The sequence below is a fragment of the Anser brachyrhynchus genome, assembly GCF_964034855.1.
Source record: "Anser brachyrhynchus genome assembly, chromosome: 20".
In the NCBI taxonomy this organism is placed as follows: domain Eukaryota; kingdom Metazoa; phylum Chordata; class Aves; order Anseriformes; family Anatidae; genus Anser; species Anser brachyrhynchus.
Window position 1 is genome coordinate 8,798,798 of NC_137713.1, and position 18,045 is coordinate 8,816,842.

Here is an 18,045-nt window from a genome sequence, read left to right on the forward strand (position 1 = left end):
AATTGCAGTGAGCTGAAGTCTGCAGCAACCGCTGCACTGGTGATCTCTGGCAGTGTTTCAGGCTTCCCTTTTCCATAGAGGTGGTTTGACATTTCAGTGTCTGGCCACAGAAATAAGGAGATTTCATGGGGAGGCTGTGTACCTTTATGAGGGAGCCTTGCCTTTGTGTAAGGATACATCCTAAGAAAGCCTGGGGTCCTGGTGACGGCTAGAACACTTTTCCCTGTTTGACACACACGGTGACTTTTGCAACCTGTGCCAACAAAAGTGGTGGAAAATATAATTCTTTTCCTGGGTCTTCGAAGTGTGTGACTCATGGTTTGTGTGGACATTTTGACTTGCTAATAGGAATTGCAGCACTGCAAAAGTCCTGTTTGGTATTTCTACATCTCTAGATCTCTAGATCTTTGGCTACAGCCAGAGTTGGCCCTAAATCTCTTTTTTTTTTTTTTTTTTTTTGCATTCCTACATAACAGCTGTCCCCAGAAATGCTACACTTAAAACCCTAAGTTCAGTTTGCTTTGGATTCTGAGCTGTACCACCTGAGCTGACACCCTGGCCTGTAAATCCTGTTCAGATAGTTTCTTTTTGTCGCTACAGGCAGATGTGAGAGTAAGAAGAAACAGTAGGGTCTATTAACTTTTCCAGGATTGTTCTTCAGTTCTCAGGGAATTTTTATTTGCTTGATATGAGAATAGGGAGTTATATGGAGGAAAAGTGGATTCTTTTGATAGGTTGTCGTGGTTCACGTACAAAGAGACTTGGCTGCGTATTGCTTACTCGATTCTATGTGTACCCTGTGTATGGGGGGTGTTCAGGCTTGGTTATGTGAAGTGAAGCAGAGTTCAGCACCCTCTGCAAACAGGACCTTCCAGCACCTCACAAGATCACCGAGCCTAAATCCGCAACCGTGTGCTTACCCTGCTGGTGGTGAATTGTGCTCCATCAGGTGTGGGTCTGCTGCTGTGGGTCTGGTGTCAGCAGCCCAGAGATGCAGGGGTTTCATTTCTGTTTTTCCCACCCAGAGCCTTCAGTTACTTCCAGCTGTGTGCTAGCTGGATTGAAACCCACGGATGTAATAATACGGCAAATTATTAGCAAATATGATACAAAAGTGTGTGTGTGGAGGGGGCAAAGCAAAGCAAAAACATTAAAAAGAAAGGTCTCTTGAAAAAACAGGAGAGAGATAACAGATTTTCCTGAAAAGCAGGTTGTCCAAAGTTGTCCTTGTTCTCTGAGGATGTTTTATGGCAGCAAAGGTGATAATGCAGGATATTATACAATGAATGTTGAATTTTCACTAAAAGCTCCCCAGTGAGATATTTCAATCATCTGCTAATGTTATACCTCCCAGTTGCTTGGACAATGCAGTATATGACACTGAGCTGCAAAAATATTTGCATTTTGTATAAAAGGTGTTAGTTTTACTCGTTTGGACTTAGTGAGATTGGTCTTTATGGGTTCTTAGTCCAGAAACTAGGCTCCTATGTCTAATCACCAGGTAAATAAACTGCTGGCAACACCTGAGCAAGTTTTCCCCCAAGACTCAGTTTTTGGCTGTAGAGGACTGCTAGTAGGAAGCGTATCTGTCATCCTGGGAAGTTGATGATGGTGTGGTGTCTAGGGAAGGGAATGGAGCAAGTGCTGAACTCAGACTGACTTTAGATGGGCCACCAGTCAGTCATCACTCTCACCCGCTACATATTTAGGCCTGATTGAAATGGTCTTTTTTAATATGTTAACAATCCCTGGATTCACCAAATATTGCCTTTCCTTTTTCCATTAATGTAACTGATGAAGCATAAAGGCATTGCATTTGCAAACCTTGCGCATTGCAGTATTTATTTCAATGAGTTGTTTTCTAGTAGTACTCATTCTGCCAGAAATATACTAGTGAGAATAAATGTAAAAGCAGAGATTATTTAAAACAGGAACCCAGTCATGCACTGGCTATTGAAACAACTATTAACCTTGGGTTCTTTTATAGAGGTCATCTTCTTTTATCCAGGGATGCACCTTCGGTTGCCAAGCTCGCTCCTGGATCTGCATTTCGGCTTGCTATTGGAGTGTTTGTACAAGTCAGGGATACCTTGGAAATTCTTCTGGGTAATAATCTTAGAAATAACAACTGTCAGACAGATCCCCAGTGCAGGCTCCACTGTAGTTATGATTCTTTTCCTTTTGCAAACCATGGTGAATTAAAACATTGGGAACAATGTCAGTATTTGAACAATTTCCTTAAAGAGGTTTATCGCTTTCTGAAGGCCACTGAGAAAGACGTACTCTTTGCCTAAATTGCTGTTTATAAAAGCAAGAGTCAAGAGCATTTCCAAATGATGCCAGCCAAAACGAATCAATGAATAATTTCTGTGGAATCACAGTGGCCACGTGGAGGGCCGAGAGGGGCTTCCTTCCATGCTCCCGCTCGCTGTCAGGTGAAGACTGCTTCAACGCATAGGTGTTTGTCTGCAGCCTGCTGGTTTTTCAGCTCTGTTTTCCTGCTGTCACTATGTAATTGCAAATTGCAGTCAATAACAACATTTCTTTCTATTTACTTGGCAGTACAAACGCCTACTGAAATGTTGCTGCCATTTGGCAAAGCAGGTGTGTAAGCCCGTGGCCCTGTACCTGGCAGAGAGGTGCCGAGGTGCAGGTGGGCACGAAGTGGGGATGGAGTCGGACACCAAGTCGGAAGCGTTCACAACCCCTCTGCTGTGCTTAGGCCACAGCTGCTCGAACGGTGATGGTGGCCACTCTGCGCTGTGCTGGCTGCACAAAGCTGCGTGAGGTGGGACGTTGTAGGGTCCTCTGTATGTTGTAGGGTCCTCCAGATGTCATAGGGTCCTCCTCCAAACTTCTCTGGCTTGCCCCTGTGTCTTGTTAGACGTTGGGTTTTTGGTGGGTGCCTGGAAAGCCCGTCTCTTTTGGTTAGGAGAAGCATAGGTGGAGTTACGTGATGTGCTTTCACAGAAAGGGAAAGCAGCATGGTACCAGTTGGGAGTCTGAAGCCTTCTTTTTGGCCAATGTTTTATCCTCCTCTATGGTACATCCAGCCTCCTCCCAGACCCCCACGGTGCTGTAATGGCTCGGCGTTGCCTTTCCTGGCCCTCGCAGCTATTGCTGGATCCGTTCTGACCAGACGCGCAGCGTCTGTGACTGCAAGTGTAGTGACTGGGGAAACAACACAAATAAGAAGCAGTTCAGGGTACAGGATAAGTGAGAGCACAAATGGTTCCTTCCTTGCCTTTTTAGAGAATTCGTGACTCATAATGAAACTAGACAGCAAGTTCATTTACACAGGCGACTCTCTTGGCCAACGTGTCTGGCCCGATTCGGCCAGCCCCTGCCTCTGTGCACACGCATTTTGCCTTCACATGCCTGCTCCTCACTTCCCCCTTAGGGGACAAGTTTTAAAGATAATCTGCATTATTCATTTGCTCATTCTTAAAAACGGGGGGAGTGTAAAAGCACGTGAAGGCAGGTTGTGTGTTTCATCTTTTCCTCATAATGCAGAAGCAGTCGGCATGGGTCAGTTTGCTGGGAACCACTCTGCAAACTCACTGGCGAGCAGTTAGCTCGTGGAAATGAAAGCCACCAGGATTGCTGATAGGGCCGGAGCTTTAAAGACCAGATCTTCGTGTGGATAACAGATTGTAATAATAATCTAAATTAATTCTTGGGAGGGAGAGAAATCCTGAAGCCTGAGGGCTTAAACCAGCCTCTGAGTAATTCAGCTGCCTGCGTAGGGATTTTCTGTACTTTCCTCGGAAGGATCTGCTCGCTGTCACTGTCGCAGACAGGATACCAGATTACACGGCTTTCTGATCAGTTGCCATTGTTCTTGTGTTTTTATGAAGTGGTCTCCTGAGGTTACGTGAAAGGTCCTTTATTGGGGGATTTGCTATTCTGTGTGCAGTGGCAGTGCCTTGGGCAGAACGATGGACACTGCTGTTAGGGAGGAATTGGGAGATTCCATCGAGAGAGGCTCCTCTCCCCACTGCTGCTTTAAAATGAAACCCAGCCAGCACTACAGAAAGTTCCTCTGTAAAGGGAAAGCGGTTTTGGGTGGTAGCTTACATAGCAAGAGCTGTCATTGAGCTAGATGCTACTGTATTTCACATCTTTTCTGTACTTTCCTGCCATCTCAGAAAAAAAGCAGGAGCAGGACACTATACCGAAATTCCCTCTGAAATCAGCAAGCAGTGTTTTAGAAGTAAGGGTTTGGAGGGCGGTGCTAAGAAATGTATGTGCTCCCCCCTGGGAGAGGGGAAATTTGGAGGAAAAACTTTGAGAGAAGTAAAACCATCCCAGGCTGCTTGCTGGATTAACACCCAGCAAAAGCAGCTACCCACAGCTGCTTTTCTATCCATATTGTCTGTAGATTTTGGCATGTGCCTATTCCACAGTGATTTCTATTCCTACAAAAAGTGAATTAGCGTAAAGCTGCACGTGGTGAAATTTTAAGAGCAGTACCTCATGGCAGTGCTGTGTACACTTTAGAACCAGGTAGTGAATAAAAATCAGCTATTTCAGATGTTCTCTTGAAGCTCTTGTGATAAGGGGTAATATTTTCACCCTTTAAAATTCAGTTTAATCTGGCAAATATTTGCCTTCCACCAGATAACTCGAGGCAGATAGTGTAAGACCAGGGTGAAGTTGGTCTGTTTAGAAAGATCTGTACAGATCTCCATGAAGGAAGTTGGCTACTATACAGAGATGAATCACCATTTTCTCCCTGTAGACTGATACTTTTCTTAGTTATTGAGGTTATATTGCTTTTAAAGGATACGATTTTCCTGATCTGCCAAAAGCACTCTTGAAGATGTATACGGCTTGAATTGGAAAGGTAACAATTCTGCAGGAGAGCCACGTGAAAGGAGTTTGCTGCCAAACCCTGGCACACTTTTATTTGCATGTGTACAAACACACGTTGTGACTATGAGCCCTTGTCCTTCCTTGTCCCGACGTCCATGCTCTGCTCCTGCACTTTAGCAGGATCTGGAGTGCACTGGAGCAAGGTCTAATTTCATCCTTTTATCCTGACCAGAGTAGAAAATGTTTGTAAATGAGGCTGTCAGTGCCGAGCTAGTTGATAGCCAATTACCTAATTAAAATGAGAGTAGAGCCGTTTTCCTTTCCAAACCAGGAGCATGCACTTTGGCAAGCCCACTGTAGATGGTACAGCGGCTCCCTAAAGAACTGCGATAACAATAAAGGAAATCAATCCGTCCCGCCGGCTGCCTGGGGGGAATGTGTCCTCCCCACGCATGGAGCAGTGTGGGTCTGCAGGGCTTTGATGTGGGGCTGTCTCCTGCCGCTCTCAGCATCCCCTCGCTTCCCACTGGCATTGCCCTCAGGGCTGGCAGCTGGAAGATGCCCCGTGAGCCTGCAGCCGTGCTGGAAGGCGATGGCTGAGGGGCTGCTTCTGGCTGGGACTGCTCGCAGAAAGAGCAGCCAGGCAGCACATCCCTTGCCCTGCCGTGGAGCTGGAATTGACTCACCTGATCTGTGCCCCAGCTGCTCGTACAGCCTGCTGTGAGGGATGCGTTTGGTCACTACAGGGATTCCCCAGCTTTGTAAATACAACCAGCAGCTATTAGGAGCTCATATGAAGAGGTTAGCAAGGCACTGGTACTGGAATAGTCGTTTATTTGTGAATTTCCTTTTACAAACAAACCCAAACAAACCTGAAGCCTGACGAAAGCTCTGGGATAAGAATATATCGGATGAACATTTTTTTTAGCAAGTTTCCATGAGTGCCATGGCATGAGAAGCTCCTGATTCCATGCTGAAGAGAAGGGGAAGCACTTCCTATGGTATTGTTTTTCATAGGAAGCTGCTGCTGTTGGTAAATTACACGTAGCAAAGAATTTATTAGTAATACACTGAACTATTAATGCATCTCCCCTCCTGTTCTTTCATTGCTCCAAAGAGGAGGTTTTGAGATTGATTTCTCTTTGAGACAGAATGACTCCTATTGAGCACTAGTTAATGATTTGAAATTAAAATGTTCATTGAAGAGGCATGTAGGATTAGTCTGGTCTGGTGGCAAGAAGAGATGGGAAACCCCATTTTAGGATGAAAACACTCTCAAATTGGAAACAAGGACCATTGTTATACCAGATAAGAATGATACACCATTCTGTTAAGAGAATAACAGATTTGAAGTATTTTTCTTGCTAGTTAAATCTGATTCATGGCACTCAGCACAAATTTCAGGGATCAAGGGATTTAGATTATTCTACATTATCAGCTTTGGGCTGTCATTTCGTGGTGTGTTTAAGTACATGCTGTGGTTGAAAAGGCTTCATGGGCAAAGGTGCACACAACTGTTCCTGCCCTAAGGAACTCTTCCTGCCCTAAGGTTAGTTTTCCATCCTCAGCAGCTCCCCAGTTTTGCTCTCTTGATGGCCACATGAGCTCAGGGACTGGCGCAAGAGAAAGGAATAGAATAAAGTAAAGATCCTTTGATTTTGTGGTCATTTAAATGCTTTTCTCTGGATCTCTTTAGCCCTGCGCTCTGGCTCCAGGGACTTCACCCTGCCCTCATCCCTGCCAGAGGTTCAGCTGGGTTTGGAGCTCTCCGATGGACAGCATGTGTGCAGCACATCCTGAAAAACTGCATAGAAAGGGAAAAACATATCTCCTTTCAAATGCGGCCTTCTTCCTGAATGCTAGGAGTGATGGCTGGCAGTTTCTGTACCAGCAGCTAAGATCGTTTTATGTGTGTTTCAGTCATGTTGAGGCAAAACCAATCTTGTAGAAGTGTCGCTCGTAATGTTGCAGTGCTGCAAAGCTATTGACCAGCTCCATACCTCTGGGATCTCCTGTCTAGTTCGGGATTGACCAGAACAAAAAACAAATCCGTCCTAATTGGCTAGCTAAGTTAATGAGGTTTTCCTGCCACTGATTGCTCAGTGGCAAAAACCAACCCTGTGTCACGCATTGCATGGGCACCAACGTGCAGCCAGGAACGGGTGATGTCCTCTGGCACTCCACCGTGTGAACCTGCAACGCTCTCAAACAGCAGAGCCGGTCAAGTCAAATGGAGAGGAAACTTCCAGGGTACAAAGCTCCTGTCGACTGGCCAGGTGCTGCGTTATTTCACCCTGAGAGTGTGTGTGAGGGCAAGGACTAAGTAATTCGTAGGTTTAGAAACATAACTTTGTGAGCCACATTCAAGCTTTTACAAGTAATTCTAGGAGCAATTCAGTAACATGTTAATAAACCATTACCTAATCAAGCTGGCAGAAATGATGCAGATGCAATTATGTCTTTTCATTTTTAAATTTTATTTTTATTTAGAATAACGTGGGAATAGTCCAGACCAAAGGTCCTTTTAGTATATTATTCAGCCTTCCATTGTGATCAGTAGCACATGTATAAGAAAAAAAAAAAAAACAGAAAAAAAATAAACAAGACAGGATCATGGTGATAGTTCCCTGGTATACGTTATCCACTGGATAGTTGAGGACTTTGTAAACAGGGGGATTATCTTTAGTAGCCCTCAGATTGGACTTTTTCTAATCCTGTTTTGAAATAACACAAACTTCGAGCTCCTGTGATAACATCCCAGTGTTTAGTTAAGTTCTGTGCATAAAGTGTCTCCTTTTGATTTGAATTTTGCAGCTGCCACTTGGTCAGTCTTCTAAAGACAAGGTGTTTCAGGTTTGCCCTTTTCCATAGCATTCATGGTGCCAGACCTCTTCTGTAGCCCCCATGAGTTGTCTGTTTCCCAGTATGTTTCATGTTTTACTGTGAAAGGATCTGTTTTGTCCTCTTGACAGTTTTCTGATACTCTCTCTACGTTTCCCAGTAATAACCCTTTTCCCAGTAATAATCCCTTATGTTTTAGGGATGCAGTAAACTTATGAGTATTAGAATGTATTTACTGGCAAAGAGGCTCTGATCTGTGGTGCACTGGGGATTCGTAAGCAGCTACATCAAAACAAAAAACTCAGCTCTAATGTCCACTGAATCAAGTGGGAGTCCTTCCATCGACTTTGTTTAGGAGTCTAAATCAAACTGCACTAAAAGCTTTTTGCAGAAATACATCTCCAAGTGGAAGCGGATATAAAACAAAAGTGGCCTTGACTTATTTAATCATTCATTTCCATACTGTAAGAAATGCAAAATCAGAGTTTAAACAGACAGAGAAGCTAATTTTCTGGGTTCTGCTGCTAAGTGTCAGCAATGTTATGTTGTTTTAGGCAATAGCTTTGCATACTTTTGTATGGCACTGCCATGGAAAGCAGACTCTGCCATAGCCTCCTGTTCCTGGCCCCTCTTTTAGGCCACCATGTAGTGAACCAGACTGTGGAACTGACCCAAATGTGAAGATATTTTTGAAGGGGAGAGTCTGCTGGAGAGGCACGGTGGTGTCTGCTCTTCACATGTTCTCACATGCAAGTTTTAATCCCCCAATCAAACATACTGCATAGCCCCAGGGGAAAAAACAAACAAGCAAACAAACAAAAAAAACTGCTACCAAATAACACTTTTTATTTCATTCCAAAGCGTGTTCCTTGCTGTTGGCTATCTGCTGGACTCCCAGAAGCAGCTCACTGTGGGGTTAGGCCAGTGTCAGCACAAGGAAATCAGTGGACTTACACCAGAACCCTTCCTTTCGATTGCTGCCTGCAGCATTGTATTAGGAAGCACATCTCTAGTAACACAGTAGCTGGTTTATTGATGTTCAGGTTGCCCAAATCCCTTTAAAACAGTGGTAATGTAATCACTGTAATTCCCAAAGTGAGAAGCAGAAGGTGGGTTTGGTTTTCTCTTTTTCCTTTTTTTCTTTTTAAATTGCATTGCCTGTATAGAGCTGTTCAAAATTTAATCTAGTAGCAAGTTAGCTCCTGCATGAAGTAAATTTGCTGGACATCCAGAGAGACTGAACAGCACAGTAAAATGCAAGCTTTTCCTTTTCCGTTTTAGATCTTGGTGTTATACCACACTCAGCTTCCAATTCACAGCCGTGTTTTCCTTGCCTCCACAGCACTGATTGCCTGATCAGAACCCCAAGACTGATTCCAAACATGGTTTGAGACATTTTAGCCTCTTTGCAAGGCCCAGGTGAAAGGAGGATCATTACCAGCATTTAGGGAGCGCTGGTGTGCTTTGGGCTGTAGACATGAGGACCGCAGACATGATGTTGTTAACATACCAGCTTAGGCCGGCCTACAGAAAGCAGGCTGGAGCCACCGTGTTTGCTTGAGGTTTCTGTGGCAGGCAGTGTATGTTATAGCAAGGCTCATGTTCTCTGCAGTGCCTTGTACCTGGTCATTTCTGTGTTCCTGGCTCGTCTACAAGCAGTAATATTGCTGGCTGCAGGCGTATGCCAGCCTCAAGCCTTTGGTGACAGTGACAATCAGGGTCAGCAGCCGGCAGCTCGGCTGTCACAACCACCTCTCACTGCTGCTGATCAGACTTTCCTTTGTCCTCTGAACAGCTCTTGAAGTCGGCTCTTTGGAAGAGCAGAATGACAGTATTCACATCTTACAGGTACTTGCAGAAGGATTTGCCGAGTGAATGTTCAGTGTTTTGATTTTTGATTTGTAGCTGAATGATGTCGTCTGAAGCCCACTCATGTGAGAATCTGCAGGCCGTGCCCGTCTGTGGGCCGCAGCACTCCTCTGTAAGCGTGGTTTCCATTTTTAGGCCTCACTTTCATTAGAGCTCTTTCTTGTAGCTGTTGTCTTGGCTTTGGGGACTGAAGAGGGATACAATTCTATCCCTAAGCAGCAGTGCAGAGTGAAATATCGCTCACAGCCATACATCACACACTCGCCCAGTATGGACCAGTGGTATACTGTGCTGTGCGTGGCAGATCTGACAGCTCTGACTTACACCTGACCGCTTGGCTGTGGTTGCTCTTTGCCAAGCACAGCTTCTCTCAAAGCTCTGGGGTTATTTGCGTGTTATTGGACTGGTCTTCTGGTTATTCTTGTCTGGTTTTGTTTCCAAGGAGTGGATTTCCCTGCAATTCCCCCTGAAGCAATTATTCCTGTTGGCTGAGGGGAACAAAGCAAGTCTTCAGGATATCCTTTGCTGGGAATATAAGGGCTAACTCTCGGAAGAGTCTGGGTTCTTCAGTGAGGCAAAGGGGGGGAATTACCAGTATCGAGTCCTTCCCTGGGCGGCATCTCGTCTGATGTTGAGACAGACGAGGACTTGCCAGGAAAGCTCTGTTCAGGCCTTGTCTGTCTTTACAGGCGCGTTGTTGTAACTGGGTTCTGACCCTGTCACAGCAAAGGGAACCGAGCGGCATCATACAGCAGCCGTCTTCTCGATGTAAACACGTATGTCGACACTGTGTGTGTATATCTTCACCCTAAACACGTCACTTATATTTTGTGTCAGTTTGCTTTAAGGAAAAACTGGCGCCTCATGGTGCAACATGCTCCCCATGGAGAAGAAAGGATATCTTGAAGCTTGAATACTGATGAGTGGCATCTGCAGTGAGGGAAACACAATCTAAAGGGTCCTGCCAAACAGGGAGATACTAGAGAAATGCAAACAGTGTGAGTAATCAGGTTCACAGCTTTTAAAGCACTGCTTTTGTTCTCATTAATGTGCTGAGGATACGAGCACACAAGGGTTGGCATTTATGAAATTCTCTGTTTGATCTCGTACTTGGTTCTGTTCTGGGGGAGCTTTCCTGGCCATGTCAAAACAAACATTTGTACCTAAGTCCAATTGATGTGGTGTGTTCCCATGCCTTTTTTTTTTTTTTAATGCTCCTGGGTTTGATGCTGTTAGTATATCACAGCTTTGCACAACATACGGAACTGATGGTGTGTTTCAAAGCTCCTTACACTTGTCAGAAATTTCTAGTCTGCACGATAGTCTGGAACCCAGTGATCTTGTGTTTTGCACTTGGCAAGATGCAGTAACGTGATCCATCTGTTGGCTGTTGAATCAGAAATGAAGTAAAACAAAATCCGTGCAGAGGGTGATATGCAACATACCTACAGTAAAGTTTGTGATAATGAGGATTTGGAGGCTAAAGTTCTGCGCAAACAATTGTATTGTAAGAATTCATCATCCATCAAAGGAAGAATGTTTTAAATCATGTTGCTGAGATTTCCCAGGGCCTTGGATTGCCCTGTAGTCAGACATCTCTTTTCCCTTGATCACATCACCATGTTGTGTCTAAGCTCTCAGGTTCAATGATAAGCCGTGCCAAAGGATCTTTGTTCTTTCTTGGCTCATATGGTGCTGTAAGAAAAAAATCACTCTTAATTGTGATAGTAGACTTTCAAAAATACCTTTAGCATAGATAAGGTCCTGTAAACAGGACACTGCTGAAGCTGGAAGACGCACATGGGTTTGAGATTTCTGTAGTTCATCTTGGGCAGGTCCCTTTTCCTGTGTCTTAATTTCCTTACCCCTGAAGTAGGAATTAATGATATTTAACTTCCTTTCTAAATTGTCCCAAGCCTCACTGTGATTAAATGTGCTGTGTATGTGCTGAGGAGTATTATTATAGCATAAAGCTATTATGAAAATGAAAACAATCAAAGAGGCACTGGAAAAACATGTCTTTGAGACAGTGGGGCTGGTTGGGCTCTTGGAAGAGCCTTATTCTTCTGCAGGCAGATGTCAGCGGATACCAACAGCAGCTTGAATAACACGAGCCCAAGTCCCTGGTGTAGAAATGGCTCCAACAAATCCCAGCGGAGCAGCGTCTCATGCAGAAAGAGCAGGATTGTGCTTGAACACACCCATAAATTATCCCATCCGAGTGAGCTGGGTGTTCTGGTATTCTCATTGTTTGGAAATTTGTTGTTGGGAGAATATTAACAACCTCGCAGCACATAGTTCTCTGCTGTGTCTAGGTGGATTGCCAGTCCCTTGAGGCAGGGGCTGTCTGGGTTTGCCTTCCACACAGCCAAACACATTGTCAGCACTCAATTAGATGTGGATATATGGTTTCGTGCTGACTCAGAGCTCAAAGATAGCCACTATTTTTTTCTTGTTGAGCATCCCTGCTTAGAGCGAGTGAGCTATTTTTACCGGAATCTTTCTAACATTTTTCCTGATAGGAAAAAATAAATCCTGCATGCTTGAAGTCAAAACCAAAAGAAGGATCTTTTCCTGGAGGTGTCTGTAATGTTCTCAGCCTTCCAGGATGGGAGAAATGCAGTCCCTGCGGGTGTCAGTGTCAATGCCTCTCTTCCCTCAGGGTTACACTACGTGGGTGACCTGGGGGCAGGAGAGCCCCCCTCTGAGACACAAGCAGCTGATCAGTCCATGTAAGAAAAGAGCAACGGAGACAGAGGCAGCAGTGTCTTAGGAATCAAGGGCTGCAGAGCTGATGGTTCAGAGCCGTTACAGGGAACAATTGCAGAGTAAAGTTGGTAAATTTGTGTTTGGAGGGAAAAGGAGAGAAAAATAACAGGGACCCAGTTTAGTTCCAGTAGGCAGAAACATTCTGGGGCTGTTAACTCTAAGGTCTGTGCTTTCTCTCTCTCCCCTCATCTCCTTTGCTTCCACTTCTGGGCTTTACTTTCCTGTTGGTTACAGACAGCTCTTAACAGGAGAAGGCACTGGCTGAGTGGCAGCTCCCTGCCTGCAGTCCCTGAGAGATGTCTGAAGCACACGAAGTACGTGAAGAGGCAGGGGAGGATGCTTTCCGTATCCACTGTGTGCTTGGGCAGAGGAGAGACAAGGGAGTATAAGATAGATGTTTTTTAGAGCTACACATTTTTGTAATTCCAGCTGTGTACAGAAAAAGCTGGGCAGTGCTGGCTATGAAGGTTCTCGTGCACCTGTACAGGGTGGGACAGGCATTCAGAGGCAGAAATAGACACCGAGCCATCCTGTTTGGCAATTACCCTCTTCCTGCATTCTCACCATGGTTGGCATTTTAGTGGCTAAGCCACAAAGGGTGGTATGAAGACAAATGTGATCTCCTTTCAAAAATACCTGTACTTAAAAGAACCTTCCTCCCGAGATGGCATTCGTTATGTGTCACACGGTAATTTGCTCCTGCAGAAATGTATCTCAGCTCCACCCAGTGCTGGGACTGAGCCACTTTTGCTGGCACTGTTGGAGATGGAGCACTAAGAAATTAGCTGTATGGTGTACTTAATAGTGACTGACGTTGCTATACCTGCCCACAGCTGCTCTGAATGCGGTCCCTGCCTTTTCAGTATCTTATCCCAAATCCCAGTGGATTCCTAACTCTGCCCTGGCTTGTTCTGTACGTCCCTCCAGGAGTTGGTAATGTTCCAAGAGGGCTTTAAGTGGAAATGGAAGAGGAGCTGTTGCTTAGGAAGAGGCAAATGAAATGCCAGCTTCTGTCACAGTTCTCTCCTAACATAAAAGATTTGTGGCAGGGGGTTGATCCGGAGCAGCAGCTGCTGTGGTGTCACTGGGGTACTAACTGGGGAGTGGGTGAATACAAGGAGGAGAAAATGCTGTGGGAGAGGCAGAGGAACCAGCTAGGAAGATGCTGGCACAAGCACCAGGCTCCTTTACTGGAATACATCCCTCTGCATTGTGCTGTGGCCTTTTCTTCCCAGCTGAATGCACAGGTGATGTCCTGTCTTCTGGATAAGATCTTTCATGGTGTTTAGTTATCACAGAACCCCAACTCCTGGTCTGGAGTAACTCAGGTTTCCATCCCAGCTGGTAACATGGCCTAGCTTCATTCACCTCCACTCAGCCATTCCAGACTGTACGACTGTAAAGTCGCTGTTTGTTTGTTGTAGAGCTGTGTCTAGTGTTCAGGAGTCTCATCTGTCATTTGCAGGAGTAATTGCAAAAATTGATTCATGGGAAATGCCTGTAACAGGCAGATCCTTTTGACAGATCACACGGCCATCATATTCTGCATTTATTTGAGTCAATCAGTGCTTTGATGCATATTTGGGTCATAAATACTCTGATAGCAATTGCATTTATTATTATGACAGCTGTGTTCTATTATCTCTTATTTATTATGTTCTGTTGTCCTTTCGTTTTACACCTTGTGGAGCTGTCAAGTTGGCTGTTTACCAGTGACAAAGCTCACAGCTCGTTTCAGAACAGAACCTTCCAAAAATAAATTCTCCAAAGGGATTTGAATAACAGCAGGCTGAATGCTGTTGGAGAGGCACTGGACGATCTTTTTTCGGTTTGTTCTATTGGAAAGAGCAGGTTTGTGCTTTTTTGCCTACTTTTGCCCAAAATCCAGAATTAGACTTCACATTTATCATCCAGAGGTCGTTGAAGCTAATAATCCGGCTGATTAATGTGAATTTTCGATCACACCCTGCATGTCTCAGATTTGAATTAATCGGGTTATTCAATATTTGAAATGGTGGGATGCTGACTTGGATGTTTCTAATTTTCCCTTAGAAGCTCTTTTAGCTTTATGTCTTTTTACATCATAAAAACGGCAGGAGATCTGATTGTGAGGCGAATGAATTTCGGTGTCCTTCCAAGGGCAAGGCCAAACTGCAGTAGACAGAGGCAGTCATTTTCTGCTCCTCGTTCCCAATTAACAGCCACATACCCCATGTGCCAGGATGCTGCACCAGCTTTGCGAGGTGCCGAGCACATTGGTGTTAATTCAGGAAAAGCATTTAACCACGGAGTTGATGACTCTAAAGTGCTTAATATAAGCGTGTGCTTAAGTGCCTTGTTGGACTGGGGCCAGTGCAGTTAGACCCTTGCAGTGCTGAGGTTTGTAAGCCAAAATTTGTGCTGGCTTAACAGCAAGATCATCCGTACTATTGCTGTGATGCAATGCTGCATGTACTTCTTTTTGCATATGAACATTTCTGTGTTTTTATCTGTTTATTTTACTGTAGAAGCAAAAAGAGTAAATCTGTAATTCCCACCATAAACATCACAGTGCAAAGTTGATATACACACAATTGTATGGCTTGCAAAGTACATGTAAATGGATATATATTATTTATAAAGCGGCTTTGACATCTTCATATATTAAAAAGGAAGAGACTTTTAGATCATTTCACAGTTCAGCATTCTGCATATTTTTGGGCTGTATCACCATACATGAAAATTTCATAATTTGTGTCCAAACCACTTTAGTTTTATGCATACATTCCAACCAGAGGAGTGTGCAGCCTGCTCTTGCCTTTTTTTTTTTTTTTTCCCACCCATTTACACTCTTAAAATAGATGGCCAAGGTAGGACAATGCCAAAAGCCCACCCTGCCTTCCTGGAACTACCCAACGTGAGTCATAACTCTGAGTAAAGGTGGGTCTCCAGGTATTCCAGTGTCCCACCCAAATCCTCCCGGGTTTGCTGAACCCAGGCAGGCAGTAAAAGCCAGAACTTATCATGGGATAACTAAACAGCAATAAAAGCAATGTAGTTGTTCTCATCCAAATCTCTCATCAAATCTCTAATGCAGACAAAAGCCAAGTATAAATCAGCTTAAAACCTGGCTATTTCTGCAAACTTCCACATTAATTGTGAATATGGTGTGAGCACCTCGTTTTAGGTGTTTTCGGTGGTGTTACTGGTCTAGGCTGGAGGAGCGAACGCTGAAGCTAAGGAGATTTTGCAGGGGATATTCTACCAGGAGCCTCATTCCTAGGCTAGGAATGCCAAAAGGTCTTGGGTTAACGCTTGTTTTTTTGTGGAGAAGCCTGGGGGAATGGGAACTCCTAGTCTTTCAGTTAAAGACATCCCTGGCCTGTTAGGGAATTGTAGGTCAAAACTGTTTCTTTTAGTGAAGTAGTTGCTCAGGGACGTGTGTAAATACAAATTCCATGCTGGTGAAAGCACCTAAGGAGGAGAACTAGAGCTGTCTAACTACAGGGCTGGTGCCAGTAGGATGAACCTGGTAGTGAAAACTGTTTTTCCTTACTGCCTCATGATTGCTTTAATATACTGGTAGGATGGATGAAAGAACTTCAGTTTTTCTGGCCTGTTTCTCTCTGGTTTCTGCTGCAAGGACCAACAAGGAGCCCATGTTTGGCTTTCTGTTTAAAATTCCTTCCAGCCTTCACTTCACCTTCTCAGGGATGTTTGTGCAGAAGCTGTTCATTTATTCTGCCCTGGTTTTGCCAATCCCTGGATTCTGTGCTCGCAGCAGACGGTGAAGGGCTGGTGTTTTTAGAAATAGTACAAGATCAGTGCCTGAAGTTTCTCTGGGAATGAGAAAGCTGATTGATTAAGAAAACACTGACTTCTGAAAGCCTATCAGATAGCCTGACTTTGTAAGCCAGGGCTGCAGAACATCTAATTACATGGAACTGCTCTCTAGAGGATTTGGCTTGCAGAAAATTAGTTTTCATGTTCTTGGCCTGATGTTTATTAATCATTTCTTTCCTTTTTCTCCCTTTGCAGTTTTCATCTGCAGTTTCATGGTTGCGGCACCCATCTTTGGTTACCTTGGGGACCGTTTCAACAGAAAGGTCATTCTCAGCTGTGGGATCTTCTTCTGGTCAGCTGTCACTTTTTCCAGCTCTTTCATCACTGAACAGGTAAGATATCTGCAAAGGCACTTAGCGGGGTGTCCTGAAATACTGGACAATATGTTCCTAAAAACGCCCCGTGACACGGTGCTCGAGTGGAAGGTATCCATCCCTCGGGTGTGTGTTGGACATATGGTGTGTTGTGCTGTCTGGCCTCTTGTGGTTGAAGTGTGATCTGGGTAACTGTTCTTCCCTAACTGTGAAATCTGTTATTCTTTGATCGTGCACATTCATAAAAATAACAAGTGAGACTTAGCTAAACAACAGTTTCTGTTGATAGAAGAGTTTTGTTTTGGGAGAGATTCTCAAGAAACTTTAAAAGGCTTAAAAAAGACTTAAAAACAATCCTTGGCGATACAGTGGGTCTCTTGTCCTCTTATATCATAGCAGAAGCCATTGGAGTTTGTTGGGAAGTCTGCTTATGGCATGTGGGATGACAAATGCATCAGTTTGTTTCCTTTCTGTCAAAGGCAGTGGATGATAGCACGGAGATTAGACATAATTTCAGCTCCTTTTACACTAGGTGATGGATATGTCTGGGGAACTGATGATGGAGTTGTCAGACTCGCTTCATTTTGTCAAGCTATGCACAGCATCCCTCACCTGCTTTCGGCACAGCCACAGCACCCCGTTTTGAGGACTCCTCTTTGTGTTCTTTTCCTTGCCTATCAGAGGCACTTAGAGGAAACAATTATCTGGCAGATTCTCAGGAAGAATATCCTCTTGTTTAAATCATATTATAGAAGAGGTTTAATTGCTGCATGTGGCAACATTCCTGGAGAGACAAATCACTGCTCCTGGTAGCATCGGACTGATTTCCCCAAGAGAGGCAGGGGCATTCCTCATCCTTTCTGCCCAGCTGCGTTCCAGAGATTTCAACATTTGGGTCACGCCTAAAGAATGACAGCCTAAACCTCTCCTCCCTGCTCCCTCCTGCCCATGCACGTGCTCTGCTGTTTCTAATAACAGAGAGTTTCCACCTAAAACAGGCAGTGGCAGTCACATGTCTGTCTGGCTTTCAAGCTGGCTTGTCACTGCGTTGCTAATAAAAAACGCATATGGCCAAGTGCAGAAGCCTTTAACTCCTGTAAATTGTTCAGGTTTATAACTGGGCAGGAAGCATCCTTTCTAAAGAAAGAACATCTCTCATCTAAAATTAGGCTAGCCTTTTTAAAAAACAAAAAGCACAACTTTCTTTTCATAGTATTCTGCAAAATCATCTGGATTGTAGCCTGAAGAGGGAAGCATTTTTTGAAGAACCAATTGGACTTCTCACGTTATGGACATGCATTCATGCTCAGGTTCTCAGCAGTCTCCCTGCAATGAACCTGGTCCTGCAGTTAACAAGTAGAGGAGGAGCAGACATTACACACTGGAACTGGGGCTGATGTAATCTGTGTTTTAAGAGCAGATTTTTAGTTTAAGGATTTGGGGCTAATAAGCCCCAAAGGACTAATATATTAAGGATTAATATATATGGTCATCAGTATACAGGAGCTCAGAGTAGAAGTGGTATATCCGTAGCCAAAGAGAGGCAGAATAATATATATAAAGCTGGACTATGTTTGAAACCCAAACCCCAGAGTTTTGGAAGTGACAAAAGAGC

General features: G+C 44.4%; 1 protein-coding gene across 2 annotated transcripts in view; it reads left to right on the forward strand.

The window, feature by feature from the left end:
* The window catches only part of LOC308180757 (sphingosine-1-phosphate transporter SPNS2-like), a 136,122-nt gene that overhangs the window by 45,564 nt on the left and 72,513 nt on the right, over nucleotides 1-18,045 (forward strand). For both annotated transcript variants that reach the window (XR_013941176.1, XM_080562899.1), the window contains exon 3: nucleotides 16,312-16,448. Coding sequence is in view for 1 of the 2 variants with exons in the window: in XM_080562899.1 (XP_080419025.1) it covers nucleotides 16,312-16,448 (137 nt within the window). In the remaining variant the exon portion in view is untranslated. The remainder of the gene's footprint in view (nucleotides 1-16,311; nucleotides 16,449-18,045) is intronic.